The sequence below is a fragment of the Periplaneta americana genome, chromosome 8 (genome assembly GCF_040183065.1).
Source record: "Periplaneta americana isolate PAMFEO1 chromosome 8, P.americana_PAMFEO1_priV1, whole genome shotgun sequence".
NCBI classification, from domain to species: domain Eukaryota; kingdom Metazoa; phylum Arthropoda; class Insecta; order Blattodea; family Blattidae; genus Periplaneta; species Periplaneta americana.
In genome coordinates this window covers 24,027,720-24,049,308 of record NC_091124.1, presented here as the reverse complement: position 1 = coordinate 24,049,308, position 21,589 = coordinate 24,027,720, and the positions used below count along the sequence as shown (strand labels likewise).

Below are 21,589 nucleotides of genomic sequence, written 5' to 3'. Positions count from 1 at the left end.
TTGAAGTGTTAGTGAAATCAGGATAGAATCAGTGAAATGTGTCGTAGTTCCAGTGCAGTGAGTGAGTTGACAGCGAAATGAGTGTAATGTTGAAAGGTACTTGTGCAGATATGAACATATACTCGTGGGTTTTAGTTCGATCTTAGTTTTAAGATACAAATTAGAATATTTCAAATGTTATTTTAAGTGATCGTTTCATTTAATTTAGTATATTCCCTGTTGTTGTTGTTATTATTATTGTTATTATTATTATTATTAGTATTAATTATTAGTATTATCATTAATTGTATTTTTAATTAATAAGTTTATTATTGTCATTATTGAGTGTAATTAGTTACCACTGCCACCGGGTATATACCCATTGCAGTGTGAATAAATACATACATACATACATATAATTTGCTGCATTTTTCAGACGAAGAATATATATCTCCAACTCTTCAGTATGTGGATCTTACTGTCATTACAAACGAAGAATGTAATGCAATATATGGCACCATCACTTCTGGCGAACTCTGTGCCTCAACTACTGGTGGCAAGGGTACTTGCAATGTAAGTAATAAGAAATATTTACTTTTAATACATATTTACACATACAACTAGTAATGGTCAGAAATATTACATTAGCAGCTTGCATTTGGATAGAAATATTACCTCAGCAACTAGGACTTGTATATTAATAATAGAAAGCCTTCGCAGCCAGTATTTGAATAGAAATATCACCTTAGCACACAGCATTTCAATATAAATATTAGGGCCTACAATAGCAGCTAGAATTTGGGTAGAAATATTATTTTCGCAGCCAGCATTAGTATAGAAATAATATCATAGCAGCTAACTTACTTACTTATTGGTTTTAAGGAACCCGGAGGTTCATTGCTACCCTCACATAAGCCCGCCATTGGTCTCTATCCTGAGCAAGATTATCCAGTCTCTATCATCATATCCCACTTCCCTCAAATCCATTTTAATATTATCCTCCCATCTACGTCTCGGCCTCCCCAAAGGTCTTTTTCCCTCCGGTCTCCCAACTAATACACTATATGCATTTCTGGATTCGCCCATACGTGCTACATGTCCTGCCCATCTCAAACGTCTGGATTTAATGTTCCTAATTATGTCAGGTGAAGAATACAATGCGTGCAGTTCTGTGCTGTGTAACTTCCTCCATTCTCCTGTAACTTCATCTCTCTTAGACCCAAATATGTTCCTAAGCACCTTATTCTCAAACACCCTTAACCCTAGAATAGTAACATGAAATTTCCTAACATAAATGGTAACGTGGGGTGTCATTAGACCCTTTATTATATTCAAATTTGAAGAATGAAATATGGAAGAAATGTAATATATTCTTAACACATTCTTTAATATTACGAAGAACCAATATGCTTACACTAATAGAATTGAAAAAAGAAAACATGTTGGTCTACAAAAAACAACAATAAAACTATCCATTCGCCTGAGCTATGCCAGGAAATATGTGGGGGTCTGGTAGACCCCGCGTTACCATTCCAGGGTTAACCTATGTTTCTCTCTCAAAGTGAGAGTCCAAGTTTCACAACTACACTATAAAGAACAGCCGGTAATGTAATCTTTTTTATAAATTCCAAATTTCAGATTTTTTGACAGCAGACTGGATGACAAAACTTAACCGCATAATAATAACAGGAATTTCCCATATTTATTCTGCGTTTAATTTCCTCCCGAGTATAATTTATATTTGTTACTGTTGCTCCAAGATATTTGAATTTTTCCACCTCTTCGAAGTATAAACTTCCAAATTTTTATATTTCCATTTCGTACAATATTCTCGTCACGAGACATAATGATATACTTTGTCTTTTCGGGATTTACTTCCAAGCCTATCGCTTTACTTGCTTCAAGTAAAATTCCCGTATTTTCCCTAATCATTTGTGGATTTTCTCCTAACATATTCACGTCATCCGCATAGACAAGCAGCTGATGTAACCCGTTCAATTCCAAACTCTCTCTGTTATCCTCGACTTTCCTGATTGCGTACTCTAGAGCAAAGTTAAAAAGTAAAGGTGATAGTGCATCTCCTTGCTTTAGCCCGCAGTGAATTGGAAACGCATCTGACAGAAACTGACCTATACGGACTCTGCTGTACGTTTCACTGAGACACATTTTAATTAATCGAACTAGTTTCTTGGGAATATCAAATTCAATAAGAATATCATATAAAACTTCTCTTTTAACTGAGTCTTATGACTTTTTGAAATCTATGAATAACTGATGCACTGTACCCTTATACTCCCATTTTTTCTCCATTATCTGTCGAATATAAAATATCTGGTCAATAGTTGATCTAGTACGCCTAAAAATACACTGATGATCCTCAATAATTTCATCTACATATGGAGTTATTCTTCTCAAAAGAATATTGAACAAAATTTTATACGACGTCAACAAAAGTGATATTCCTAGAAAGTTACTACAGTTAGTCTTGTCCCCCTCCTTAAAGATAGGTACGATTATGGACTCCTTCCATTGTTATGGCACCATTTCCTTTTCCCAGATAGCAAGTACTAGTTTATAAATTTCTTTAGATAATGCGCTTCCACCCTCTTATATTAATTCTGCTGCAATTTGATCGATACCTGGAGACTTGTACTTTTTCAGATTTTCTATCGCAATTTCAACTTCAGAAAGTGTGGGTTCGGGTATAAATTGCTCAGCAGTTTGTATTTCAATTTCGTCCCGATCATTTCTATTTGGCCTATGTATATACTGTATAGTAGTTGCTCAAAATAGTTTTTTCCATCTGTTCAGGATTTAATGAGACTCTGCAAGCAAGTAACCATTCTCATCCTTGATCACGTTTGCCCTTGCCTGATATCCATTCTTAAATTCCTTTGTGCCCTTATATAAATCTCTAATGTTTTTATTTTTACTATTTGTTTCTACCTCATTCAGTTTTTCCTTCAATTAATCTCCCTTTTTATTCCTAAATATACGACTTGCTTCCAGTCTTTTAGCTAACATTTAGATAAAATATTACAATACCAGCTAGCATTTGGATAGAACTGTTATACAGCATTATGCATCATGAAAATTGTTTTATTAATAATTGTATTATGCCTTACAGAATGAGTGCGAAGATTTCAAATATGCTAAGCATATTGCGGAATTATCTGATATTCAAAATGAATACTTTCTCTGTTACAGGGTGACAACGGCGGTGCTCTTGTTTATGCCGAATTTGGGTACATTCAAATTGGTGTTGCGACATTTACTGCTGGTGCCGGATGTGAAGCGGGCTACCCTGCTGGTTTTACCAGAGTGACCAGCTATTTGGACTGGATCCAGAGCCATACTGGCATTATCATTAACTAAATGACAGTACACTGACAACTAAGATACAAAAATAACAACTGGATGTTTATTAAGTGTGTAATGGGAAGAGCAATATGTACATGAAAAAAATACATAATCTATTAAACTATCTGACATATTAAACTAGTTTCATTTTTTCTCAATGGCTTATTATTAAGTATGTATTCTTATATCTTATTTATGATCTTTAGAATAGTTTTAGAAAACTAAAACTCGAGTCATTCCTGAAATAGTTATCATCCAGTTTGGAAATAGAATGTACATTGATACATTTTATGAAAACACATAAGCAAGTCAGTCGGTAAATTACAAATCCCTGTACCGACTTTCATTTTTCAACGAGGAGCCTGAGAGTATCGTCGCTAGATGAGAATATTAACCAGATGTCAAACGCCACAAGCTAAACAAACCATCACTTTCAGGATGGTGGTACCTCTGCACACGTGCAGCTCGCGACAGGATCATCTTGGCCGTGAGATCAAACTGCGGATGAGCGGACTTAGTAAATAAAAAACCTAAACTAACCAAACCTAACCTTCGTACATGCAAGATGTGTAACCGGAATACGAAGGGAACTTCTTGATTTGATCTGGAATGTGCGCGTGAAAATAAATCCAGGTAAGAATCACGCCGTCACTACGTGAGAAGTCCGCGAATGCGCAGTTACCACCTCACAATCAATATATTGATGTCGCGAGCCCCTCCTCCCTCGCACGAGTTAGCCAATGTCTAGCAGCGCTCCAGTTTGAGATTTTTCTCAGTAAAACCCCTGATCACATATAACAGATTATGAGTTTACAGCAGAACGCCGGAGATAGCACTCGCGTGTGCACAACTCGCCAACACACTATAAAGGCTATTGGCCTGAGGAAGAAGCGAAGAATGCAGTAAGAGAAGATGGAACAGTGGTTACAGAAAGAGACATCAGGAAAGGATAAAGTAAGTGAATTAAGTAGAGAGGAAGGGAATAATACTGCAGGATTGAATCAAGTAGAAGTAGAAATGAAGAACCAGGCTTTAGAAAACTTAAGACTAAAGGTAGAAAACATCAGTGAAAATATAGAAGAGTTGGTAGCAGAGAATAACAAATTAAAGAAGAAGATGAGTGACTTCGATCTCAAGATGAGTTAAAATAACTTAATAATTTTCGGGGTCGAAGAAATGGGCCGGGAAAAAGAGATGGATACCTCTGAGAAAGTGAGAGATTTATGTGAGTGATCTTTAATATAGAGTTGAGAGAAGAACATGTCGACCATACGTACAGGTTAAGGAACGGGACTAAAAGACCTATCTTCTTGAGTTTTATGAATACAAAAGTAAGGGAAGTTATTGTGAATAGTCTAGGACGGCTCTGTGGTTCAGGAGTGAGAGTGGAAACAGATATGCCATTTGAAGTAAGAAATAGAAGAAAACGGCTACTACCTTATATGAAAGGTCACTTCGCTAAAATGTACGAGGATAAACTGAAAGTGAACGGAATGGTATGATTTGGAGTTTTGCCTGAGGAATGAAGATCATCCAGAATTTGGACTAACGAGAAGAATGAAAGAGGACAATGGGCATATTTCAACTTTACAGAGGGAAGCAACAAGAAGACAACATAGAGTCGACGTTAGCTACATAAGCGAAGGGAAGGAGCAGGAATGGTGGAAAAAAAATCATCCCAAATTCAAGGACGGAACAAGTGATTGTCGCAGATCAACACATGGTAACAGGAGTGAATAGTAGTGAGTTCAGGAACCTACATACTGACGCACGAGCATGTGTAAGGATGATACAACAAGGAGAAGAAAACAGTAATGTGATCATGCAGCGTAAGCGGATTCCTATTCTCCATACGATGGCGGTAAGGTTAGCGCAATCCAGAAGGAATGCTGACAATTACGGAACAAGGAACACGGGCGCTAGAAAAAAGGCGAGTGGGGATAAAAAGAGAAACCAAGAGTCAGGAAGTGATAGGGAGGCAAGTAGTGAAAAGAATAAGGATGCGAGTGTAAGTGAAATCTAGTATTTGAAAGTGAAAGTGTGGGGGGGGAAATAAAAGAGGAATAGAAGAAGAAATAAATATAAAGAAAGACAGAGATAGAAATAAGGTAGAGACGAACAGTAAAGAAAGGTCAGAATCTGCGACAGCTGAGGATATAGCCGAGGTATTAGATATGGGTTACACTTTTCTTTTCCGTCCTGAAATATAAGATACCTTCTTTAGTGATTTTTCTACGAAGAAATTATCTTTGTTTCGAGTTTGCTGTCGTCTTTTGTATGAAAATGTAAATCGGGGGAGATTTTGACACTGTGTTTTGGAGAGATCTGGAGATGTGTCGATTTCGCTTGTGGTCCTTCTTAGATGACCTATGGGGCTGTCTCTATCAAAAGTTTGTGTTTTTGTCTTAGGAGAGTTCACAATCCCTTCATAGACCTTTTTAGTGCTACTTTGTCCATATTTTTTTTTTGTCTCTTTGTGTTCACTTGCATGTATGAAACTACTCATCTTTCATTGAACAAATCTTAATTAATATTTAAAGATAAACACACATGTTAGGTCAATTATACAATGTTCATAGATTTGATAAGATACATTAAAGATGATATATTACAGTTATATGAATTATTAGTGTTCATATAACTGTAATATATCAGGTTCGTTCCAACAAGCGGTTCATGGATCAGTTCATGTACGGTTCCTGTACCATCTTATGCGCATGCGCTAGTTGAGCATCTGCTATGGGAGTGAAACTGGACTGGACGCTGATGGAACGCTTTCGCGGATCGTTATGTACTAAATCCAGAGATGCTATAACTGTGATTATCTTTGCTAAGAACGGGATGCTTATTGTTATTATCTAATTGCAGAAAATAGAATTTCGATCATTTTCTATAAAAAGATGATAAAAAACATGGAAGGCAAGAATTCCGCCAATTCAATGTCGTGTACTGGGGGACTCTCATCTAAAAATAGTTCTTTTTTAATTATTAATGTATGTACGCTATTTATTATATTTTTAATCAAAGCTGCATGTTGAAATTGTAATTAACTATGTCAAAACCCAAATAATTTCCATTCCCTTTATTTTTGGCGAAAGTTTAAATTAAATCTCTAGTTTTATTATTCGTCTACACTGTCACTTTTCATCTTTAAAGGAGCAGTCCGCGATAAAATTCCATATTTCGATTATATTATAGGATGTTTACCAAAGTAATCCTTGGATTAACGGCGTTTGTCGCATCGCTCTACACCTTTTAGTTTGTGAAATATTACAGGTCTTACTGCAAGCTCTGACGTCATAACCACTGATCGCTTCATAAGACTGCTTGTAGTTCCGTTTGACATACAGCGTAGAACGAGTAAATATATATTCATACGTTACAGTCAGTTATTATTAACACGCTTAGGACCTATCACATGCATATACTGTAATAATAATAACTTACCCATTTTGAATTTCGTACTCATAGTGATTAGAACAACTTGGGTCTGACAAGGGTTCAAACTGAAAAGGTGTAATAGGCTATGTCGATCCATTATAACCTAAGTCAACGTCTTCACTGAGTGAGTGAATGTATGTGAGACGTGAAATATTCGTTATGAATGGACTGCAAATACGTGTTTATCTCACGTCAACAATAAATTAGTACATGGTTTATATTATTCTATTGCGTCATAGTTGTTGAGTCACACGGTTTAGGCACGAAGCTATGTTTGGGGGAACCTCTAAAACATGTGGATCATCGAATTGCGGCAATTGATAACCAGAACTACTTCCAAGACATTTTTCTGTATAGTATCTTCTCTCCACGCATTTTTCTTCCAGCTGTATGTTTTGTCTTCCACCCATCGTTTAGTGGCTTTAGAGTACTGGAGTCTGGAGCCAGTTACATCTCTTTTCACGTTGTAATTATGGTCCATTATCGCAATCATAGTTCTTGTTACCATTCCACCATATGGAAAGTGTTTTCTCTTAGGAGAGTAAAGCAATCTCTCGTTATGGTATGATTCAAATTTGCTGGTGTGACAAAATTGATTAGTCTGATTTAGGTTTTTTAAAAGGGCAGGGTTACATACAACTTTTTTCAGAGCATTGTAATCGCTGGATCCAGGTTCGTTCCATTCCCTCTCACTATTGTATGGGTGAATGTGTGTAAAGTTTTTATTGTGTCTCTGTTTCTCCCCATTCGTGTATATTACAAATATGATTTAATACAGAAATGAATCTGTCTTCTAAGTCGTCAGAATCACCTTCACATGTAGCACAAGCCCACATAGGTGATTTATGATGCTCTCTTTCCACATTTGTGCGGCGGCTTTAAGCTTTTTGCCATGCGCCAGCTGTCAAATTGATAGCCCATCCATTCATATTTGGTTCTTATCAATTTCCTAATTCCTCTATAGCGGTCCGATAGAAGGAGGGTAATGTTCATTTTTTCTTTTAGGCGATCTAGAACTTTTTCGCATGCTGCTTCGCCTACAATTAGACTTTTTGCAGAACTACAAAGTCTATAATCTTATCTGAATCGAGGTCCATTACACAGTAAGTCACATATTTTGCACTGTAACTAGGTGAGTCAAATTGGCCATCACCGCGATTCGCACGTTTTTATTTTTTAGGGAATTGATAAGTTGTTCATGAATCTGAAAATAACTACATCTGATTGTTGGTTCTACGAATTTTGAAATTATTTTATAAAATGTTGTCTTGCCGAAGAAACATAGTTGTGAAGTTTTTGAAAATTTTTCAAACAATTTGTATCTTATATCGCACAAGTATAAAGCAGAACTCACTGCTATGCTTCACCTCTGTTCGGACTTCCACTCCCAATTACGGGCATTCTGGCACATTGCATTAACTTTCAGCAATGGTCTTAATGTTTCTACCAAATATTTGTAAAAGAGGAATGACAAATATTACAGAAGAAAAACAAAATTTGTAACGCAAATTAAGCTTTCAGGAATAACTCCCTGTAAAGTTAATTTGAATAATTTCGAGAGAAAAATTGTTCCGGGGCCGGGTATCGAACCCGGGACCTTTGATTAAACGTACCAACGCTCTCCCACTGAGCTACCCGGGAACTCTACCCGACACCGATCCAATTTTTCGCTCTATATCCACAGACCTCAAAGTGGGCTGACAACCGTCAAGCAACCAACATTTGAGTGCAAACTAACTCTGTGTGACTTTAAATTGTGGTTTTCTGTTACGTACAGTGACGTGTATTATGCAAATTAAGCTTTCAGGAATAACTCCCGGGTAGCTCAGTGGGAGAGCGTTGGTACGTTTAACCAAAGGTCCCGGGTTCGATACCCGGCCCCGGAACAATTTCTCTCGAAATTATTCAAATTAACTTTACAGGGAGTTATTCCTGAAAGCTTAATTTGCATAATACACGTCACACAGAGTTAGCGTGCACTCAAATATTGGTTGCTTGACGGTTGTCAGCCCACTTTGAGGTCTGTGGATATAGAGGGAAAAATTGGATCGGTGTCGGGTAGAGTTCCCGGGTAGCTCAGTGGGAGAGCGTTGGTACGTTTAACCAAAGGTCCCGGGTTCGATACCCGGCCCCGGAACAATTTTTCTCTCGAAATTATTCAAAATTTGTAACGCTGATCAGAATAAAAAAAATAAATAAAAATAAATAAAAAACAATAAATAAAAATAAATAAAAAACACGTTTTGAGTCCCTATTTACTTTCTGTTTCATGTGCAGCGTCCTCGGAACCTGATGAATTAGAATTTGAAGTTTCTTCTATTTGAAAATATGTCTCTAAGTCAGTTTCTGCTCCCCCACATCTGATTCACCACACACATTTCTTAGCGTCTCGCACCCTATCTCACACTGCACAGCTTTGTTTATATTTGGTTCCTGTGAATTTTCAGCCTCATCGAGAACTACACACACGTCAATATTTTCAGCTATAGGTGAATCACTGCAACTTGCTATTGCTTCTTCGACGACCTTCTTTCATTTATAAGCAGAGGAGCGCGTAGATGAGAACTGTCTTGAGGAGATTCTCCTTTCAAAAATAGGGAAGGGACAAAAGTTTTCTTAATTTTCATAAGAGTTCTATTGTCTTTCTTTAAACGTCTTTTTAGTAAAGACGATTCTTCAAAATCAGTTTCACGGAAATGACTGGAACACACAGCCGTAGTTTCGATAGTGTAAAACCTTTTCTGTTGATTTTCTTCACCCTTATTTTAAATATTTGCGGTAACTTTTCTCTGTTAGAAAATACATGAAATGATACCCCTTCTTCATGTTCTGTTTTTGTTGTTCCCTCTGAACACGGAAAATCCCAACACCACGGCATTTTAAACCGTTTTACGATACAATTTCTTCTGTTTAGTCTATTGTAGTTCAAAATCGTTCATATAAAAGAAAATACGTATACATAAAACCACAACATTGATATGTGCTGGTTTTATGATTAAATGAAAAGCAAAACATGACTTCACACAATCATAACTAAGTCCAAATTCTGTTCACGTTTACTACGGCGAGAGAAGATTATTTATTTTAATACAAAGCGCTGCGCTGCACTCGCCGATGTTCTCGGCCTACTACGCAATCACACCAGTTCAGTGGGTGTGACGTCATAAGTATTTGAGCGGAGTCAGTAACTCAAGAACCATGCCTCGCATTGACATGCGGAAAATTACATTCTACTTAGATTGAAAAACGTGTTTGATTAAAGCCAACTTAATTTTATCGCGGACTGCTCCTTTAACCTCATTGATGTGAACAGTCGACCATGTCTTTCTTCAGTATTCAGGAGATGTTGGTGAGCTTATGCGCATGCGCGTACTCTTCCGTACATGCCTCAATCCGCGGACTACTTCTGACCGTTCCGAACCCGTGTCAAAAGCTTGTTGGAACGCCCGACTGCAGTACATGTTTCCGGTTCGGGACTGGTTCGGATTGTGTTGGAACGCTTTTTCTGTACTGCGCATGCTCACGATGGTTACGGACGGTTCCTGACTGCTGTTGGAACGAACCTATCATCTTTAATGTATCATATCAAATCTTAATTAAACTTTATATTTTAGTTTTCATTGATATCTGACAAATAGAAATACTCACAACATGGAAGATCAATTAGTTCGGCATATCCTTCGCCTTAATTCTAAAGGCTATATGGATTAACAATTAAAGACGTAAGAGAATTGATCTCCTGACGCGCTGGAAGATAAAATGTTTGAATACGAAAATTGATATGAAATTCGCGTTGAAGAAGACATTACCACTCCTCCAAGAACACCACAGACAACATCTGCGAAAAAACATTTATGTTTGCTTAATTCCTCATCTGCTGTTACTTCCTTTGAGGAACTGTCGTCAATTCCGCTACTAACACTTCATCTGATGACAAAAGAGAAAACTGTAAGACTCACACGCAACAACGTCTGAAAACTATAGGAAACAACTGGAGGAGACTAAACAGCAAAAAAAAAGTTAGGCTTTCCAAAAAAAAAAAATTACTGTACCGCGTATAGTGGGCATTAATACGGTGACAATGCTACAGAACTTTTGTTTCAATATGTTGGAGAATACATCACATATGCATTATATATGAGGTCTCGCCTACCTCATTGAATATTAAACGACTACTATGAAGTAGCCAATGTGTATTATCACCATTTAATACGAGAAAAATTCGTTCCGGCACCGGGAATCGAACCCGGGTCCTCTCAGCTCTACGCGCTGAGTGCTCTTTCCAAATGAGCTATGCCGGGACACGATCCACGGTGCCGGCCGAACTCCTCTCGTAATGTTTTACGGCCTTACTACCTGCACTTTAGACAATGTAAGTCATACATGCAGGAGCGCATATTTAAATGGCTTTATGGCCATATTCAACATCAGTTTTGACAACTGCTAATAGTTAATACATCACATATTCATTATATATGAGGTCTCGCCTACCTCATTGAATATTACACGACTACTATGAAGTAGCCAATGTGTATTATCACCATTTAATACGAGAAAAATTCGTTCCGGCACCGGGAATCGAACCCGGGACCTCTCAGCTCTACGCGCTGAGTGCTCTTTCCAACTGAGCTATGCCGGGACACGATCTACGGTGCCGGCCGAACTCCTCTCGTAATGTTTTACGGCCTTACTACCTGCACTTTAGACAATGTAAGTCATACATGCAGGAGCTCATATTTAAATGACTTTATGGCCATATTCAACATCAGTTTTGACAACTGCTAATAGTTAATACATCACATACATTGTCTAAAGTGCAGGTAGTAAGGACGTAAGACATTACGAGAGGAGTTCGGCCGGCACCGTGGATCGTGTCCCGGCATAGCTCAGTTGGAAAGAGCACTCAGCGCGTAGAGCTGAGAGGTCTCGGGTTCGATTCCCGGTGCCAGAACGAATTTTTCTCGAATTAAAATGGTGATAATGTTGGAGAATACCAAAGATTGTTTCATGAGGCATGGCACCGATGAAAAAATGCACATGTGACCAAGGTGAATAAGAATATTATAAAATATTAAGGCATATTTCAGGAGCAAAATGTGTGTTGTAAATGTTGGGTTATTAAGTGTTCCTATGTTTGTCATACTATGTAGAAATCTCCCTCATTATGGGTGAAAAACACTCTGTCCTACGAAATGATCTGAGCGATTTGATAGCCTATTCGCGTTGAAAAGTGAATTCTTGCAGGTGACGATATGCTTTGAGAATATAATTTTGTTCTCGAACGAATTTTCCCAGAAAAAAAAATACAGCGCTTGCATTGATGAAGGAACTTTGACTTTGTAGTCATGCTTGTGTTCCAGTGTAGAATATTAGCGTACACCAATATTGTTTCAAAATATTTACAAGAAAGGTCCATTGATTTATTGACGACCATATCACTGTCGGAACAAGTCAGAAATAATAAGATAGAGTTGAGGCAGCAATTTTCGATTAGTTTTTAAGGAAGCAAAGGAAATTTCAAATACCTGGAAAAAAGACCCTGTTTCCAAAACAAAACGGTAACGCCATTTTAAGAAGTTATTTGATGAATAAAATTGACAGTTGACGGATGATTACAGAACACAGAAGGAAGGTTCCGAATGGTTGCTTGGACATCATAATTCAACAGCTTAAAGTACGCTTTGAAAGCATGAACAACATCTCAGTTAAATTCTTGCTGCTCCTACCATCAAAACTCAACACCTTAATTGAAAGGAAATGACCGAAAAAGCCAATATTCTTTGCGAATAATACAAATTTATCTCCTAGTTTTCCCCAGCAACTTATTAGTTTTCAATACATATATTATGGAAGAGATTAGTAAAGTTTCAACAACTGCCCGAATTAATTATAGCAAAAATCCTGCTGTTACCAGCAGTGTTCATGATCTGTATACAGTTCTACAATTTTTTACGCGCTTTGCCAGTCACTACAGCAACGGCCGAGAGATCATTCTGTAGGCTTTAACTTTTAAAGATTTATCCTGCGTAGTATTATGTCGTTAATAAAACAGTTCATTATCTGTACTCACCATTCAAGATGAAGAAAGCAGTAATATTGACGTCACGTCGGAGCAGTGTACATGCACCCTTTCTGGACACGGATGTCGATAGTATCACATAATCACGTGTCAAGCAAGGACAAATTCTTTAAATTTCTATGCAAAAGATGAAAACTTCTGACTAACGTTGTATCTTTCTATGTACACGCGTGTTTATTAAATTTTATTATTAATATTGACGTCAAGAAAGTCGCCAGTGAGTTCCTGTCGACGAAGCAACGACACTTTGGAAATTTATGAGACAAGTCCACTATTCTTATTTGGTAGGTTCAAATTCACCACTGAAGTAATATGGCATGTACAGTAATGGCAAAAAAAAACCGGACCGACCTTTGTACCTGATTTCAGAGCCTTGTTCACTCCAGAGCACGATAGTACAGTCTACTATATACAGTCACGAAGCTTGAGTTTTGAGGGTGCTAGAAACAATAGACTGTGACGGTACTATTTTGCATTGCCTGTAATGAGGCGATATTAGCGATCCTAGTGGTGAGCAACTATCTATTGTTTGCATATTTACTACGTATTGAGCTTCGCGACTGTATATACTAGACTGTGACGATAGACTATTAACTAAGACTTTCGTGGTTCGAATCCTGCCTGGGAAGGATTTTTTTTTCCTTATTCAAATTAGTCCCAATACTTTTCGAAATGCTAGAAACAATAGACTGTGACGGTACTATTTTGCATTGCCTGTAATGAGGCGATATTAGCGATCCTAGTGGTGAGCAACTATCTATTGTTTGCATATTTACTACGTATTGAGCTTCGCGACTGTATATACTAGACTGTGACGATAGACTATTAACTAAGACTTTCGTGGTTCGAATCCTGCCTGGGAAGGATTTTTTTTTCCTTATTCAAATTAGTCCCAATACTTTTCGAAATGCTAGAAACAATAGACTGTGACGGTACTATTTTGCATTGCCTGTAATGAGGCGATATTAGCGATCCTAGTGGTGAGCAACTATCTATTGTTTGCATATTTACTACGTATTGAGCTTCGCGACTGTATATACTAGACTGTGACGATAGACTAATAACTAAGACTTTCGTGGTTCGAATCCTGCCTGGGAAGGATTTTTTTTCCTTATTCAAATTAGTCCCAATACTTTTCGATTGCTGGTAAAATTCATGTTCTGGGAATAATAAGTTTAGTAAAATAACGCTGCAATCGAAAAGTATTGGGAATAAATTTGAATAAGGAACAAAAAAAGTTTTTTTCCCAGGTAGTATTCGAACCGCAAAAGTCTTAGTTACCAGTCTATCGTGCTCTGAGTGAACAAAGCTCTAAAATCAGCTACAAGGGTTGGTCCGGTTTTTTTTTTTTTGCCATTACTGTACAGTTGCAAAAGATACATTGTTAACACAGCATTATAAAAAATTTGGCATGGGCAGATATGAAAAAGGGAGAGTCCAATGGAAATGTTTGCAGGGAGATCGACGCTGTCGGTAAAGGATATTACTAAATAATTTCTGCCTGTGTGTAGTAAGCATTGCCTGTCATTCCAAGCTTCAGATTGGTCTTCTTTGCTGATATTTTTAAACAGTTAAACATTTTGAATGTAGTTGGCAAGACCAAGATTTTAACGTAATAACAGACAGGGATAAAATCAACGGATTTATAAAGAAACTTGATTTCTGATCAACATCACTTGACAAAAAGGAACTCGATGCATTCCAGTGTATTAAAGAACTCATGGTAAATTTAGTTACGTATGATAGGAAATACCGAGTTTGTTTTTGCGGATATGCATTAAGTTTATACAATTTTAAACAGCTCTTTTTAATATTTTCCGGAGTAAATTCAAAACAATTACGACAGTCTGAGATGGATAGTGAATCCGTTTTTAGACGTTGCGTTCAATTAACTGAAATTCCAGAAAATATTAGGGAAAAACTCATTGAAATACGTACCTACTGATGGAATGTCTAAATTAGATTTTTTTTCGCTGAGCGTAGACCAGTTTTGGATTAAAAGAATGCAAGAATACCTCGAACTTGCAAAATTGCATAGTTCTTAAATTTTTAATAATATTCGTCATATCGTATTTATGCAAAATTAGTTTCTTGCCTAAGATCACCATGAAAACAAAAGCGAGAAATTTCCTTGAGCTTGAGAATATCATTGCGTGCGAGATAAGGAGTCCAGATTTCAGAAACCACTTTCTGAGGAAGAGGAGCATTTATCGCATGGATTATTTTTTTAATATATAACTTCTGAAACATTTGTTCATTCTTATGTTCAACGTTGTTTATTTTCATGTTTCTAAATACAAAATAAATATGTGTTAATAAGACGTTTTTCGACTTATTTTGTAAATCACCTCAACCCCCCTCAGGAGTTTACACCACCCCCACTTTGGGAACAAGTGGTTTACCCACCATTTCTGCCTTGATTGTGCTGTTGTAAGTTCAGACACTAATATTTAAACGGCAGTGGTTCGAACCAGTTTCAAATCTTTGAAAACGCTTTCCTGGATAATTCCGGATATCCCTTACGTAATAGACACTATTTGAACTAAACCACGAATAGTTCCAAGTCATTGCAAATTTTCTTTTCGAACATCTGTATTATATACGACAAATTATTATGTTCTGTTGATTTTAAATCTTAAGATAACAATAAGTACTACTTGCATTGGGAAACAAAACTGAGGAAGGAATTCTATCTTTTAAAACAAGCGGTTTGTCTTTCGATAAGTGAACGATAAAGTTACCCTTACAGATAAGAAAATCGAAAATGTATGTACTTGTGAAGTACCGATTTATGATAATATTATGAAATATGTTTCTCACATTACTTCAATGCTTTGTGCTCTGATAGCCAGTTGGAACTGAGACAAAAATAGTTACACTGTAATTAAAATAATATTCTACGTACAGTAAATGCATACTACTGCGGTTCCTTATACATATATCGACGTAATGTGGACAATTAGTGCCCGATTGCATAACACTCAAGATATCAATTCCATAGCTATCTGTTTCATAACTGTGTGAAATATGTCTGTGCTCGTTTCTGAAAGCAAAATTATCTGTCTTACAGCCATGTATTCGACAGTAAGCCTTAAATTTGGTCGATAGATGGCGACACGTGTTTCCAGTTTCATTTCAGCAGTCTTGTAAACATAGCACATTTTAACTTCAGTTCATCTACAAAATATTACACATTTATCATTGTTGATACAGAATTTTGTTATCTTTTTAACTTTTCACTGCACAAAAACATAATATTCATCATCGAAGTTACAGTTATTTAAGGACTTCAGCACAGTTTCTTTATGACCTTCCATGAATTGGGTTAAAAAATTCTTATTAGGATAAAGTTGTCATATCTTCATGCTGCTGAAGTTTGTACGTAATGTACTCATAGGATATCATCAGATTTGACGATAATAAAATAAATATAGAAATAAAGACAGCTGATAAAAATATATGACCTGTAAAAGAATACAATGATACAGGAAACGAAAAGATCTAGAAGAGGAAAATAGAAAATTCGTGTACTCGATCCACTAATCTCTCGGATATGTGTATAACACGTTAGCCAATTGGCTACGGAACTCTTTAGCATTAGAGCTCTTTACGTATCTTCTCATACTCTTATATAGATGACAGTATAATTTGAAAGCTAAAATCATTTCAAATTGACGTCAATTCGACAGGATTTCTGGGTGGATATTGACTTTTCCCTTTATCTAAAGGTTAAACCTAGCTTATTTTAAGATAATCCCTTAAATATTATGGAATAGTATAATAATTTATTATTGTTATCCGACATTATTCTTCAATGTTACGAAAATTATAATTAACATTATATAATTACTGTCTAACATAAATACGAAAAATATAATTTTACTTTTTAACTAAAATATATAATAATTATGAAGTTCTTCAAGCTGCATTCTCTTGGACATCATCAATTTATTTAACATCATGTCTTTCTGGCTCGGGTATCGGCTGTTCAGTTGCCATATTGAATGTTTATCGAATACATAAGCAGTTATCTAGTCATTTAGCTTCATATATATTATGGGAGTGTTTATGTAGTCGATAACTATTATCCGACGTTTCGGAAACACTTATCGAACAAATGGAGTTATCGAATAGATATCTGACGCTCCAGAAACAGGGCAAAAATTACACGTTACATCAAGATTTATTTCACTAATCAAATCATTGAGAAAATGTTGCGTACATACTTTAGTAAATTTAATGTTCAAATTATGCTGAATTCAAAATTAATTACAATGCATCACAAGATACATTCGCGGGGATTCAAATGTAAATTTTATCCTCCTATCACTCAAAATTTGTAGCCGAACTGGGAGAAATTTGAAGGTCAGAAAACATTATGGAGACAAATCGAAAATAAGAAATATAACACACATTTGTTACAAAATTAATACATTTAGTTTCGCTACTAGTAAAACTCCTTGCCCAGAACGTTTTACAAAAGAGAAGACAGATCTTTAATCTCATGATGTTTTATTCCTAATCACGTATATACAGTGAAACCTCTGTATTTGGGCACCTCTGTATGTTAGACACCTCATTATATTGGACACATTTCTATGCTTTTACATGTCCAATATATTAGAGTGAATTTTCATTTAACCCATTAGCACAGTGGAATGAGAGTACGTTTTACAGTAAAGCAACTGTGAACCTCTTTCTACTTTCCTGGAATTAACAACTTTGTCCTTTTTTAGCTGTACTGCGGCTAAATTTGAGTATGGAGTGAAGGGGCATTATTTTTCATAACAGTAAACTTTATGATGTGAAATTATTTTTGTGCGAGATCGTGCGTATTTGCTTGGTTTCCGCACAAAACCAATCCGCGGAAAGTCTAAAATTCCACATTCAGTATTCCCAACCGAACACACATAACAATTTCCCTCTTCTTACCGCTTAAGTGACATATTGATTTTACTGCTTTAGGCTTATAACATATTATTTTTAGATACATTCAATATAGTAATAATTATAAATTGGAAACTTACCACTGCAATTTCACCTAAATTGCACTGTTAATTATTGTTTTTAAATATTTGCAAATATTAAGTAAACTCTACAACTCCACTAAAGTTACTGGATTCGTGATGCAAGTAACATTAAGGAAGCCATGAAAAAATCAACAAGATGCCAGACTCATCATAGACTGGGGGGAAAAAAAGACAGACGTATATCACGGCCTGCTGGAGTATAGTAAACACAGAAAACATTTTAAAGCAACAATGTTGAAGATAGATATTTTTGTTTTGCAAATTTGCCGTCATTGAACAGAAACCAAGATGGAGATTTCATTGCAACTAATTAGAAATTCCTCTTTCAGGTATGTAATAAACGATCTCCGCACAAAATAATGTACGATACACGAGCGGTATGTTTTCTTTCAATTTTCGGAAATTAAAAAAGCTCAACTACGTTTCGCTTTTTCAAACTTTTCCTCGAACATGAAAATTTCAACATACCGCTCTTGTAACGCATTATTACTGTAGTAGGTCTACAGTGTAGAAATCAGTCTGTGTTGAGATTTTTATCTGTGACAGTCACTTTGTGCAGTTAGCATAGTGCCTCAATATGAGGAAGCGTAAGTTGGTGAATTAACCTTTGAAAGGAAGAAAGAAGTTATTGATCGTTTTGAAGGATTGTAATAATAGGGTCATACAATTCCTCCACAGCGGTCACAGAGTTATATTTTTCCAAGCAACGTGTTGCACAAAGTTGAAAGAGTTTTTCACGGCGTGAAGTTGTAGTTCCCATTTCACTTATCGCCGGTTTTAAAACATGTTATTAAGAAATTTGTATATACTCGATACTGCACCTAATGCAGTTTCTAATGGCAGCTACCTCACAGACACTGGATACAGCTAAGTTAAGGCTGTGTGCAGACCAGTGGACATGAAGCTGATGGATGTATGGTTTGTTACTCTGACAGTGAAGAATTAGACAGGGAAAACGAATATGGATTAAAAATAATTAGTCAAATCTAAATATTTACGCCTCTGATTATAGTAACATATTACACTAATCAGACTTCAGATGTGTACAAACAATTGATGTTCCTCTGACACATATCATCAAGTGAGATGTAGTGCCTGATAATAGATCATATCAGCCAGAATCATAAGTTATTTAAATTTTGTGGTCCTAAAAATTCGGACTTTATCACTGATAAGATATCGGTACATAATACAATACAAAGATGTATTTTCAGTCAATGACTTTACTTTTTATATGTGTAAAGTACAAGTCCTTATATTACATAACTAGCCGTACCCGTGCGCTCCGCTGCACCTGTTAGAAATAAATATAAAGTAATTACATAATTAAAATAGGACGTTTGATCCAGGGAACATTCGTGTTTGATAGAAGGATAAATCGTTTAATATGTTACTTAATTTAAATTGTATTTAAATAATTAAAATGCGGTCATTTTGGTCCAGCGAGCACTCATTTGTATGTATGTATGTATGTATGTATGTATGTATGTATGTATGTATGTATTTATTTATTTACACTGGAAGTGGGCAAGCACCCGGTGGCAGTGGTATATACAATATAAACAATACACAATAAATTTGGTGCAATGACAATTCCTTTAACATGTTTCTTAATTTTTATTACATGCAACCATAGTTTAATGAACAATGACATCATTTAGATTTAATGTGTATACTTTATTTTACTTGCTATATGTTTCCATTGAATTATGATAACTTAATTTTAACCATTGTTTTCTACGTATTCAGTAAATGGTGCTTGGCCCACTATGGTTCTGAACCCTTCAAATAAGTTATATTATATTATATTATATTATATTATATTATATTATATTATATTATATTATATTATATTATATTATATTATATTATATTATATTATATTATATTATATTATATTATATTATATTATATTATATTATATTATAATGCATTGCATTGTATTACATTAGATTACATTACATTATATTATATTATATTATATTATATTATATTATATTATATTATATTATATTATATTATATTATATTATATTATATTATATTATATTATATTATATTATATTATATTATATTATATTATATTATATAAAAAGTGTGTAGATAACAGATGTACTCCGATAAGTAAATTTTTAATTTGTTATGGGAGCTCTTGAATCTCAGGAGGAACAACTTTTACAACAGCGCAACATAATCTGCTTGGCTCATTACCCAATGTTTTTGCATTGCATTTAATGCATATATAATTTATGTATTTTAACACGATTCAATTGAGCATAGTTAAAATTTGGATTATAAAATAATGGAATGCTAAGCTAACATACTATTACTGCGTACTAAATCAATACACTCTCGTCCGTTAATTCTCTGAGATTAAAATGAATGTGTTCATAAACATTGTTTTAAGAAATACAGGAAATGAATATACAGAATAGCCTATCAAGTTTTCTGTGCATAAGAAGCTATTTTAATCTTACCTGTCCTCAATTCACTCAGAAGTTACTGTAATAACATTATAGCATTATGTCCATCTAGAGAAACTACACTTTCCAATGGTGAAATAATAATTAATTATACAAATCGATTAATTTAGCTTCCGATATTACTTCATACAAACACAGAAACATTCTCTGTAGGGTGTCTTTCATAGCTTTCGATTGTTGTTGTCCAAGGCCCCTTATAGACGAAGTCATTTGTTTTTTATTTCATTATACCGCCTTAGATGGCGTTGTTATTGTAATTTTAAAACTCATTTATCTCATTAAATATCAGTCATATCAAAATTTTTCAAAGAGTGAAACTTATCGGAAATAAATTTTAAAGAAACTTTTGTTATGTAATTTTTTCACAAAAATCAATAATAAGCGAGATATTTCGATTTATTTAATGCAGGCCCCCTTATAACCCCCTTTCAAATAACGTATTTTGAATGCCATATAGCGTAAAATCTAAGTTACCACGAACATAATTTATATTCCAATTTTCATCGAAATCCGTTTGGCCATTATCGCGTGAAAAGGTAACAAACATACAGACAGACAGACAAACAAAAATTTCAAAAAAGCGATTTTCGGTTTCAGGGTGGTTAAATATATATTTCAGGACCAATTATTTTTTGGAAAATCGAAAATTACCAGAAAAATTTTGGCTACAGATTTATTATTAGTATAGATTTAATACTGTATTAAAGTTGTATCATCAGATACAACTTTTTATGCTGCAACATCATATCTAAATAAGTACATGTACCTCTACGATTAAAAATACAACATATATTCATAAACATAAAACATATTAAAATTAACATGGTTTGGGGACATCAATATTTCTTTTCTTCGTGGACTAGTAATACTATGCAACTAACATACATAACTTCCACAAATTATGGTAACTATTCTGAACCTACATTACAAGTAAGTACAATGTTATTTTTCGTCTGAATTTCGACTGGCTATTAGTGCAGAAGTAACGTGAGAAACGTATTTAATAATAATAAAATTACGGTAACTATTCTGAACCTATATTACAAGTAATTACAATGTTATTTTTCGTCTGAATTTCGACTTGCTATTAGTGCAGAAGTAACGTGAGAAACGTATTTAATAACAATAAAATTACGGTAACTATTCTGAACCTGCATTACAAGTAATTACAATGTTATTTTTCGTCTGAATTTCGACTTGCTATTAGTGCAGAAGTAA

The 21,589-nt window shown here is 35.2% G+C and overlaps 1 protein-coding gene across 3 annotated transcripts in view; it reads left to right on the top strand.

Annotated features, from left to right (window-relative positions):
• The window catches only part of LOC138704585 (brachyurin-like), a 103,641-nt gene that overhangs the window by 60,756 nt on the left and 21,296 nt on the right, over positions 1–21,589 (top strand). The window contains exons 6-7 of one of the 3 annotated variants that reach the window (XM_069832634.1): positions 416–552; positions 3,187–3,492. The exons of the other annotated variants lie outside the window; for them this stretch is intronic. Coding sequence (XP_069688735.1) covers positions 416–552; positions 3,187–3,354 — 305 coding nt within the window. The 3' untranslated portion in view covers positions 3,355–3,492. Of the gene's footprint in view, positions 1–415; positions 553–3,186; positions 3,493–21,589 lie in introns of those variants that run through there. 3 annotated transcript variants of the gene reach the window in all.